This window comes from Aegilops tauschii, chromosome 7, assembly GCF_002575655.3.
Source record: "Aegilops tauschii subsp. strangulata cultivar AL8/78 chromosome 7, Aet v6.0, whole genome shotgun sequence".
Classification (NCBI taxonomy): Eukaryota; Viridiplantae; Streptophyta; class Magnoliopsida; order Poales; family Poaceae; genus Aegilops; species Aegilops tauschii.
Window position 1 is genome coordinate 426,413,138 of NC_053041.3, and position 12,002 is coordinate 426,425,139.

A 12,002-nucleotide genomic window follows, 5' to 3' on the forward strand; every position below is an offset into this window, starting at 1 on the left:
CTTATAGGGGTAGGGTGTGCGTGTGTGCGTTCATAGGGTGAGTGTATGCGCGTGTATATGAGCGCTTGCGTCTACACTGTGTTCAAAAACAATTTACTGGTATATGTGCGGTTTTATGCTCTGTAAAATCATATCCATTTCACCCGCAAAGAAAAAATCATATCCATTCATCACATGCAGTCATGCATCCCATGTACTACGATCCAGAAAAGAAAGCAGTTAAGGAGGGCGAGAAGCGACGCCCTCCGGGTACGTGCGTACGTGAGGGAGCAGTCCATCATTGAAGGGTTTTTTTTTTTTTGCGGGTATCCGTCCGTCATTTAAGTTACTCGTACTACACATCAGATCATGTTTTACAGTCTTTATTTGAATGATATATGTACATTTCGTAACGTACTACTATGAAAGGAGTCTATCAAGTACTCCTATCAAAAAGTTCAAAAAAAAAAGTACTCCTATCAAAGGCTCCAATCCAACTATGTGACAGGAGCCGGCCAGGTCATAGATGCAGGATATTCTTATTCAGTCTCAACATGCGCATGTCTCGTCAAATGACCGTACGATTGCTAGATTATATTGGAACAAGTGAATTGCCATTTCTACTTTTTTTTTCCGGCACAACTGCTATTTCTACATAACCTAACAGGTGATAGTTTCTAAGTAGATCAAATTACACACAACTTTTAGAATATCTACTCAATATCTGTTGGATAAATACTCAACGCTCGAAATTCTGGATTTAGAAAAGATTTCTAAGTTAACTTGGTAATTGGCACCCTTAACTAGAATAATAACATGGTTCCGCTTTATAAGGTACATGCAATTTCCTAGATTCAATTTTGGACATGTTAACCAATGAAATTGGGCTATGTGCGATAAAATATGCCACTGAATTCGTATTCGATAGAAGTTTTGACCGGTAGAATTTGGAAGTCACATGATTCATATAGTATTGCTCTAACTAATGGTCTCGAAAAGCATGCACACTATATAAACTGGAATAAATAGCGTGTATTCGGTGCGACTAGCATGCCCGCAAAGTAATCCGGCATGCTCCGATGACATGCCTTGAACGAAAAAGAGCGTGGCCTTGAGCTTGCAAAAATAATAATCCTTACCCATCGCAATTTTTGCCCCGCGCACTGGCCACCATTTTCATTACAGTCCCGGTCATCGGCTTTGTAAGAGGGCTACCTCACCATCTTGTATCGTTCCGCCATGTGCTCTGTTCAGTTGTTGCTTTATATATAAATCAGGGCAAAAGCATGTTCCGTCGTTGCAGTCCCCATACTACTTGTCTTATTCCTTCTTCCATGTCTGGCCTCAACCCCGAACCACTGTAGTTGATCTATCCGGCGCCTCCTGTTCCCATGTTGTCCGGTTAGTTATTTGGAGTTCGTCGGCGACACTCTGTCATCCATGCCCTCGCGCCTTGGTGCCTACCACTATCATACCAAAAAACTCCCACCTATGTGTTCTCATTTTTGTTTCAAGGAGAACTGCCCCCCCCCCCCCCCCCCCCCCCACACACACACACACACACACACATCTTTCTCCTCCCCTCATGGTAGGAGTTGTTATCGAGACCCTAAATGCCTTGACTTAAATTCCCAAGTGAATCTCGCTAGCTTTGCAATGAGGTCACTAGTGGCTTTATATGTTGTTTACTTTGTCGATTTAGTGTTGACTCCACGTCCTGAGGGGGGGGGGGGGGGGGGGGGGCATGGAGAAGGGGTGTGTGGCACTTTAAACACTTTCTTCAAACAGACATTGTGTTGAAACATGAATGGGTGAAAAATGCATAAAAGGGAATTGCTTTTATTTTGGTTCACGGTAACAAATAAATCATGTGCCACAGAGAGAGCTTTTTTCCCCTGTGATTCCCACAAGCAAAAAAAATTGGTATTTTTTACGATTAATTTTCATATAGGGGTGTGGAGCACCCAAGAGCTCCGGTGTATTTTCCGGATACATATGTAGAAATTTAATAATTATAATGAGGCTTCCTTCTGTAGACCCCTTTTTTGAATGTTATTTTTTCCCAATTGTTTTGATGATCCGATTAAACACAAATGGAATTATTTCCTATTCTTTTTTTTCTCAAAGTGCAACCAGCTTTCACAGATAGAGTCCAGCACAGCATCCTCAGTGATATAAGTAGTACGTACTCTACAAACCTCTCATATACAAAGCTTTATATGTACTATTTTCAATGGTACACACACTATATATATAAAAACATACCTAATTTGCACAATCTCTATTGCATCTCTATCAGACTTTTGCAAGAAATGGTATGTACGTGTCATCCTCCTCGAGCGGCCGGAGAACGGTGAGAACCGCTTCGGCTGGGAGTACACGTGCTTCGCGCAACTCTCGGCCACCGGCTTCCCCCTCGAGCATTGGCATGAGGCCGGCATCCGCAATGCCTTCCGCTCCATCAGCAACGTCTGCTGCATCGACCCCCTCTGCCTCAACGAGCTGGACTTCTCCGCGGTCCGCCTCGTCATCCGCCTGGAGCACGAGGACGACGTCCCGCACGCGCTGCTTCTCCGCAACTACGACAGCGACCTCTCTACGGACGTGTCCATCCGCCGGGTCCGCTCCTGGACCGTGGCCGAGGATGGCTCCTCCGTCTCCTCCCACCACTTCGAGCCGTCCGGCGGCTCGCCTCCACCCTCTCCGCGCGTGCGCCGCTCCTCGGCTATGGACGACATCGACACCGAGAGCCTCCGCGGGTTCGGGTCCCTCTCGCTTGAGGCGGCCACCTTTGCTCCCGCGCCCCCGGCCGGCGCTTCGGGCGGCCAGGACAGCCCCGCCCCGGCTCGCCTCCGGCGCGAGATCGGCCGTCGCCTCTCGTGCCTTCTGACGGAGCCCTTCCCCACCCGCTGGTGCTCCCTCCTCCCGCCGGCCACGGCCCTCGTCCCGGAGTGCGAGGCCGAGTCCGAGGCTGCGTCTGACTCCTCCCTCTCCTCTGGGGTGGTCTTCGCCGCGGCTGATGCGGAGCTCCTCTCCTGGCGCCTTCCAACCTCTGCAACGACGAGCACGAGCACGCCGCGCGCAAGCGCCGCGGCCTCCGCAAACGCGCCGTCGACACCGAGTTCGTGGAGGGGCGTCGCAGCCTGCGCCTTGCTGGGAAGGAGCCGGCCGCCTACGTGAAGATGCTTGAGTGGGCCAAAGCGGTGAAGGCGGCACGGTTCGACTCCTCCAAGGGCTCTCCGCGTCTCCGTGCTGCTATCAGGGCTGCGGGCATCGGCGAGGACGATGGCGTCGTTCCTCCCATGCCTCTTCGTCTGCTCCAGGAGCTGGGTGCTCCCTGCGGTGTGGACCCTGATGCTCTTGCAGCCGGGGCCCGCGCTGAGGTGGCTGCCCGCGCCCCATGATCTGCATGCAACTCCCCGGGGCCCCTGCTCTCCATCGGCGTTTTTCTCCTGCTGGGTCCCCTGCATGTGTCTTTCCTCCCCTGCTCCCTTTTAGTTCCACAGGCTTGCCGTGCTCCCGTCCGTGGATCTCGACGAGGGGTTGTCGGAGCGCGTTATCCTCTCTTCTTTTTTCTTTTCCCCCCGTGGGGTATGTAATGGCCTTAGGCCCACTTGTTATTCCAATCAAGCCTGTGATGTGTGTTTTCTTCTCTTTGCGCCTGGAGACTTGCGATTCCCATGATTAGCCCGTTTTCCCTCTGTACGTGGAATGTGCGTGGCCTTGGCACTGCATGCAAGTGCCGCGACGTACGTGCGGATATCGAGGCCATGCAGCCCTCCTTCCTCGCTCTTCAGGAAACTAAACTTGTAGCCCCGGACTCGCGCAAATCTGACTCCTTCCTCCCAAATGCGTTGCGCTCGTTCCTCCTGGCTGACGCGGTCGGCTCGTCAGGTGGGCTTTGCACTGCTTGGGACTCCCGCGTCTTCTCCATCGCTAGTAACCTTTGCTCCCCTCGCGTGCTCTCTGTTGACTTGAATCTCTGTCACGACAATTCCCTTGTCCGCATCACGAATGTTTACGCTCCCTGCGACCACGCGTCCAAGCCCGCCTTCCTTGCCGAGCTCTCCGGCCATGCCCCCGGTGACGCCATCCCATGGGCCGTTTTGGGCGACTTCAATCTTACTCGTTCTCCCGAAGACCGCAACAATGCTAATTTCTGCCGGACCGAGGCCGCACTCTTTAATGACTTCATCAATGAGCTCTCTCTAATTGACCTCCCCCTCCGCGACCGTCTTTACACGTGGTCCAACCGCCAGTCCTCCCCAATCCTTGCTCGGCTCGACCGGGTCCTTGTCAACGTGTCGTGGGATGCTAGGTTTCCCACTTCCACCCTCTCATCCACCCGCTCTACGTCTGACCACGTCCCCCTGGTTGCGTCGATCTCTTCCGCCGCCCCCAAAACCCGCATCTTTCGCTATGAGAAGGCTTGGGCGCTGCACCCATTGTTCCGCTCTGCGGTCGTTGCAGCTTGGGCCTCCGCTTTTTGGCCGGATCCTACTGCTCGACTCGTTGCTCGTCTTCGTCAAGTTAGGCTTTGTTGTAAACGCTGGACGAGACGGGCGGCGCCTTCTTCCCGCCGTGAGCAGGACCGCCGCGTGCTCGTTGGCTTGATCGCGTTGAAGAGCTGCGCCCCCTTCTCTTCCCTCGAGCGTCTCCTCCGAACTCTCACTATCGACGCCCTGCACCTCTCCATCAAAGAGGGGGTCCTGTACTGGAAGCTCCGTGCCAAAGTTCGCTTTGCCGTGGATGGGGACGAGAATACTGGCTTCTTTCACGCCTCCGCCTCCTCACGTTTCCGGAGAAACTGTATCCCCGTCCTTTCTGTCAACGGGGTCGACCTCCATTCTCATGAGGACAAAGCTGCTGCCCTCCGGACCTTCTACAAGGATCTCCTGGGTACGGCGCCAGCCTGCTGCTGGAGTTTTTCCCTCTCGGACCTCTACCCCGACTCGACTCCGCTCCCCGGTGACCTCACGGCCCCCTTCTCCCCGGACGAGATCCGTCGGGCCTTTCTCGACATGAACCGTCTCTCCAGCCCTGGACCGGATGGTTTCGGCCCCTCTTTCTATGCCTCGTTCTGGGATACTGTCGTTGCGGATGTCGAAGGGGTCTTCCATGACTTCTATGACGGTACTCTCGATCTCACCCGCATAAACCGAGCCTTCCTCGTCCTTCTCCCTAAATTTGAGGCAGCTCGCTCGCTGTCTGATTTCCGCCCCATCTCCCTGCAAAACTGCATCATGAAGGCCATCACCAAAGCGTTGTGCTCCCGTTTGCAGCGCTACATTCACTCTCTAGTTGACCCCGATCAGACCGGGTTCCTCCCTGGCCGCCGCATCTCTGAGAATATTGTCTACGCTGCTGACCTTCTTCGCGTTTGCCACACCCGGCGAGCTCCTACTGTGGTGTTTAAAATCGATTTCCGGAAGGCGTTCGACTCCGTCAACTGGGCCAGCCTCCTTGCCGTCCTCTCGGCTCGGGGGTTTGACTCTAAGTGGCGCGGTTGGATTCGCGCTATTTTGTCTACCGGTCACACCTCGGTTCTCCTGAATAATGTTCCTGGGGACTGGATCCTTTGTCGCAACGGCCTGCGTCAGGGAGACGCGTTCTCCCCCTACCTTTTTATTATCATTGTGGATGTCCTTCAACGTCTCATTCGCCGTGCTTCCGACGAGGGGCGGCTCGCCCACCCCATTGACCCTTCCCTCCCGTGCCCCGTTCTGCAATACGCCGACGATACCCTTATCCTCTGCCGCGCTGACATTCCCTCGGTTACCCACCTCAAAACCTTGCTGGACGCTTTTGCCCTCGCTACCGGACTCGCCATAAACTTCCACAAATCTGGGTTCATCCCGATGCACTGCAGTGGTGAACTGTCGGCGGCCTTGGCTGGGATCCTAGGCTGCCCTATCTCTTCTTTTCCTCAACCCTACTTAGGACTCCCCCTGTCTCCCCGTAAGCTCCCCATCTCCGCCTATGACCCCCTCATCCGTTCTTTCGACCGTTACCTTTCGGGCTGGCGTGCCCTGCTCCTTTCCTCTGGTGGCCGAATGGTACTTTGTAATGCCGTCCTTAATAACCTCTCTACTTATTTTATGTGCTCCTATCTGCTTCCCTCTGGTGTGATTGAGACGATCGACCGTAGACGTCGTGCCTTTTTTTGGACCGGCAAGGATACGTGCTCTGGCGCTCGCTGTCTTGTTGCTTGGGATAATGTGTGTGCAGATGTGCAGGAGGGTGGCTTCGGGATCCGCGATCTACGACGACAGAACATGTGCCTGCTCCTCAACTTCGTCCACAAGCTTCACCAACCGGACTGTCCCCCTTGGAAGAGCTGGTTCCTCCGCAGCATCAGTGGGGACGTTGGCGACTGCTCTTCGGCTCCTTCCTTCCTCGAGGTCATCGTCCGCCGGGGGCTCCCCACGTACAGGGCCATCACCCGTGTGGCGCTTGGGGACGGGCGCACTACCTCCTTCTGGCATGACAGCTGGTGCCCCGGTGGTGCCCTCTGCTTTGAGTACGCGGCGCTCTTCTCCCACTCCACGTGCCCCAACGCCTCCGTGGCGGCGGTCGCCCTCGACGGTCTTCATCTTCAGAGACGCCTCTCCTCTGTAGCTGCTTCTCAGCTGGGAGAGGTCCGGGCTCTCATCCGTGCCCTGCAGCTTGGTGACACTCCGGACCGCCGGTTCATGGCTTGGGGCGAGGACCTAGCGTTCAGCTCACGCGCTGCGTTTCGGGTTCTCTCCTCCAATGGAGTGCTCTGTCAGACCTCCATCGACATTTGGTGCTCCAAACTTCCCAGGAAGATCAAGATCTTCGCTTGCTTGCTAGCTCGTGACCGCCTCAGCACGCGTGTGAACCTGTTCGCGAAGAACTGCGCCCCCTCTAGTATGTGTGCCTCCTGCTCCGCGGAGGAGACTGCTGTGCATATTTTCACCTCGTGCGCGCGCGTAGCCTCCACCTGGCGCCGCCTTGGACTGGGCCCCTTCGACTCGGTTGGCGGGATTCTCTCCTCGCCCCCGGGTGCTCCGACCTCGCCTCCGCTCTGGAAGGACGGGCTCCTAGTGCTGCTTTGGCAGATCTGGAAAGCCCGGAACAACGCCACGTTCAACGGCGTCGACTGCGACGTTGGCGACATCCTCTCCAGAACTGCGGACGACATCATGCTCTGGAGCCACCGTTACAACACTCCCGATCGCGCGCTGTTCCTGGAGACACGTGCTTTTTTTCTTTCGGCCCTGTAACTCTCCCTCTCCCCCTCTTCGGTTTTTGCTGCTTAGTTGGTAGTTTTTTTATCTCTTCGATGAAAAACTCTGTATGACTGCCAAGTCTTTCGAGTAATACAACAACCGGTGGGGCCCTGGCCCCCCCCCCCCCCCCCCCCCCCCCGTCATTCTCGAAAAAAAATCTTGGAGAAAACTTTATGCACAGTTGTTGTGTGGAATGTGTGCTGATGAATAGAAGTGCCAATGTAAACTTTCCAAGAGGATATAGATCCTAATTTGGTCGTATTTCGTATATTATTTATTTACTGGTCAAATTGGCATCATGTGTGACTGATTTGATGGCAGACCGGAACACCCGCTTGAGCGAATTACAATATGGGTTAATGGCTCATTTGGTACAAATTAAAGGAATGTTGACAAAAAAAGTAGGAATTGGAAATTCTCTTATGATGGTAATTATATTCATGTTTTTGGTTCAACGGAATTGGACAAATGAAAAATGGAGGAATTTTCCCTTAACTGAACTCAATTTCAAAAGGATAAAAATGCGAAAATTCTAACATCCACTTGGATCTCCTTCTCAAATTTGGAGCACGAGATTCAGATTCTTAGTGAAAAAATAACATTTTAACTATATATTTTCATGTGGTTTGAATTTAATTTGACCATATTAAGATTCTTGTGTTTTTTCAATTCTTATGAACCAAACATCTATCCAAAGTTGACATAACTCCTATGTTTGCCAATCCTATATTTTGCGCATTCATTTATATATATTTTTTGTATTTTTTGCTTTTCAGGCATTTTTAGAATCCTGTGAACCAAAGGAGCCTAAGAGCTTACTAATCCCGCCATGTTTTAAAAGGATAATATTACTATGAAAGAGGTAAGCTGTAATCTCAACATTTATTTTCAGAAACCTCTAGTGATTTTCATTTGACCAATCAACACACTTATGTGTGTATTTACATATAAGAGCTGTAGATTAGTATTTCAGCGTCTTAGCCGATTAGCTCATTAAGGTCGACCAAACAGGCGGGTGTACGCCTCGAGTTGCCCTATCAGGTATGGCCGAAGTGTTGTTGGTGGGGCATCTCTTGCAGCCGTACACCTCCTCCGGTATTTATGTCATCCCGACTCTTCTCATGACCATCACCCAAGCAACGGCCGATCTCTCTATGCTTAAAAGAAGCCAAGCTATCTAGCCAAGGTCTTCCACTTGCACACAACATTCTTCCTCGCACCACTCAGCTAGCAGCTACCAAACACAAGCTCGCAAGCTCACGAGTACGTGCGAAGCACTGATCATGGAAGATGCGCTTTGCGATCAGCTCCTCGTGGACATCGACGGCGAGTTCCAGCTCCCCACCGACGCCGAAGACCTATTCAGCATCCTCGAGACGTGGGACGACTGCGTGAACGGCGCCGCCACAGCGCTGAGCCCCACCGCCGGCGCCAGCAGCCGTGGTGGGCTGCTGGGTGGCTCTGCGCCGGGGAACAAAGGCAGCAAGCGGCGAGCACGGCAGGACGATTGTGACGGCACAGCGCAGACGCATAAGAGGCAGAAGTGCTCGCTGGAGGAGGGAGGCGGCGCGGCGCCGAAGACGGCCCACATCACAGTGGAGCGCAACCGCCGGAAGCAGATGAACGAGCACCTGACCGTGCTGCGGTCGCTCATGCCCTGCTTCTATGTCAAGCGTGTAAGACCCTCTTACTTTCTATGTGCTTGCTGCGTGCAACCTGCAGAGCTTTCCACTTCTACCTATTTATCTCTACATTAATTTGAGTACGCACGTGTACTCGATCTTTACTTGTTTAGATGTTGATTCTTTTTGGGTCAACTAACGAACTAGCCGATGATTCATTACGCCACGTTCTGTAGTAGATTATCACTTAATGACAGTGACATCAACCACCATGGATCTTCCTCGTTGGGAATTGGGATCTAGTCCTACGTAAAGTAGGTTGTACTGGTGTACTACATGTCTACAGCTCCAGCCACTGCCTGCCTGCCAAGTGCATCAGTGCATGCATGCTGACTGCAAGGCCATGGCCCGGCCTAGCTTTTTTGTTTTTTAGAGAGAGAAGAATGGCCCGCCGTCTAGCTAACCGATGAGTAGCATATCTACTTTCTTTCTTGGAAACCCTGTGCTTAAATTGCTAGCTGCAGGAGGATGCTTTATTCATCAGTCGTTAGACCTATGCATGTGGATGGCACTGACATATACTATGCCTTTCTTGGATCAGGGTGACCAAGCATCCATCATAGGAGGAGTGGTGGACTACATCAAGGAGTTGCAGCAAGTGAAGCAGTCGCTGGAGGCGAAGAAGCAGCGCAAGGCCTACACCGAGCACGTCCTCAGCCCGCGGCCGCCGCCGTCGTCCTACAGCCCACGCCTCCCGCTCAGCCCGCTCCACAAATCCACGCCGCCGCTTAGCCCACTGCTCAGGTCCACTCCGCCGCTCAGCCCTCGCCTCGCCGTCCCGATCAGCCCTGCTAGGACGCCGCCGACGCCAGGCAGCCCCTACAAGCTCCGGCCCCTGCCGCCGCCGATCTCCGGCTCCACCTATGTGTCCCCGGCGATGACGCCTACAGGCTACGATGCGGCCTCCTCCTACCTCCCCTCGCTCGACGCCATCGCCGCCGAGCTGTCGGTGTACGCCAACAGGCAGGCGCTACAGCTGCCCCCGACCGACCCACTCCCCGACGTGAGGGTGGAGTTCGCCGGCGCGAACCTGGTGCTGAAGACGGTGTCGCACCGCGCGCCGGGGCAGGCGGTGAAGATCATCGCCGCGCTCGAGTCACGGGCGCCGGCGCTGGAGATCCTCCACGCCAAGATCAGCACCATCGACGACACCGACGTCAACGCCTTCACCGTCAAGGTGTGTACATACTATACCTAGTATAGCTAGCTAAGCTGTAGCTAACCGCCAGCAGTTGTCTTACTTCCCCTCGCTCTCTAGCATGAACGTAGTAAAGGCATGCATACATGGGACCAAACACTGCATGGACATATACTACTAATTAAAGCCGAAGAGGACCTGCATTTCGTTTCATGTGAGGTTCCCGTGTTAAGTGCATGTGCATATACTGGCCAATCACGCTGAAGCTGCACTGGGCATCGACGTGGGTTGGATGGCTAGCTTGGACCCTGACCAAGCTTCAAAATAGGGATCACGACCTACGTAACAGTCCTGTGAATAGTCTGGTACTACGTTGGTACGTATGCACTGCCGAGTTGCATGTAGCTAGTTAACTCAAAGGACTAAACTGATGAAAAATGTTCCATCAGAATAAAAACTGATGAAAAATGTGAGCAGCATGTTTCAAGACAAAATGGTCAAATATTTGGACAAATGTCTAGAATCTGTGAAACACACACTTGCTAGGAACTCGGACCCTTGTTTTTAGTTACTTAATTTACAATATCGGAAGCTATATATACACCCTCGATTCCACAGCTAGCTGTTTCATCACGCGTTTAAAATGCATTGCTCGTGCGAATTACACTTTTGTTTAGCAAACCTGTAACGATTCCTAATATTGTACATGTATACCCTCTCACAGATTGGAATCGAGTGCTCGCTCAGCGCGGAAGAGCTAGTGCAAGAGATTCAGCAAACGTTCTCGTAAAGGTCCCGCTTCGAGTTGAACTCTTTCTTGTGTTCCTAAGAGGGCTGAAACTCGTCGAATTGAACAGTGAAGATGCATGTAATGTTACGCATGCTTAGGTTTGTGCATGTGTGTGTGTCTAGTAAGATCGAAACTGAGGATGAGCTGAGGAGCCGGGCACTTGAATGGTCGTAGTACAGGTGGTACTCTACCTATAGCTAACTAGCTAGATCGATCGTTTTTTGTGCTACCTGCGTACGTATGTAACTGCAGTCGTTGAATGGTACGTGCATTTATTTTCACAACTCATCAACTCGTACCGGCCCAGTGGATTCGTTTGGAATGCTTGCTAGTAGCTTGAATTTTGCCTTGTATGGAACGAGTAGGTCCGACAGCTCCTTCAGCTTGCAGGTAACATCTAATTGAAGTGAATTTTGGTGCATCAAACTCAATTGTTTGCCTCTTCTTTTGCCATATGGTGAACTAGTCATGATTGCTGCAGAGACTGGCTCCTCTTTCTTAGAAAATGAAATCTCCATTACCTGGCTTATGCACCTGTACAGACTGACTAATTTCCTGCCAAACATGACAAAAATCATGGAGTTAGGGCGTATTCGGACCGTTGTTGTAAATCACAATGGATGGGTTGTAGAATAGATCGACCCTTGTTTGAATGGACTTTGAATGCATCCTACTTTCGATATACGAGGGGACACATGCACGTATCTATCTGTTTATATACTAAAACCATAACAAGGAAGAAAATAGAAAGCTGTGCTAGAAATTCTGATAAAATGTCCAACCAGTCGTCGATCCGGCGGACCATATCTCTGTTAATGCATCATACTATCAAATCCAATAATCGTACTTAAATATATTGTACTCATTGGATCTACATAATCGTATTTGAACAAATAATATCCCTTAGATACACAAAAAAAATGTTTAAGAGTGATTTGTTGGCAACATGCATGGGGCCAAAAAAAGGAAAATTCTCATTCTTGCCCACTATTGCTTTTCCGTGAATATGCAAATCTTGCATATCTTTTCATTGATAGAAAAAGTTAGAGTGACTACATGAGGTGGTACAACACATGGAATGGACGCAAGAGGCGTGAACATGGTGCCTGAAACAAAGAGATATGAGATGCTCGACCCAAACAAAGAAAAACACAGCTAAA

At 51.7% G+C, this 12,002-nt stretch overlaps 1 protein-coding gene across 1 annotated transcript; it reads left to right on the forward strand.

Annotated features, from left to right (window-relative positions):
• The first annotated feature begins 8,348 nt into the window (after window positions 1-8,348).
• On the forward strand, window positions 8,349-11,130 carry LOC109762241 (transcription factor MUTE). Its single transcript, XM_020321061.3, has 3 exons — window positions 8,349-8,908; window positions 9,456-10,091; window positions 10,777-11,130. The coding sequence occupies exons 1-3, from the start codon at window positions 8,516-8,518 to the stop codon at window positions 10,840-10,842; spliced, it is 1,095 nt and encodes a 364-aa protein (XP_020176650.1). The 5' UTR covers window positions 8,349-8,515; the 3' UTR covers window positions 10,843-11,130.
• The last annotated feature ends 872 nt before the right edge of the window (window positions 11,131-12,002 follow it).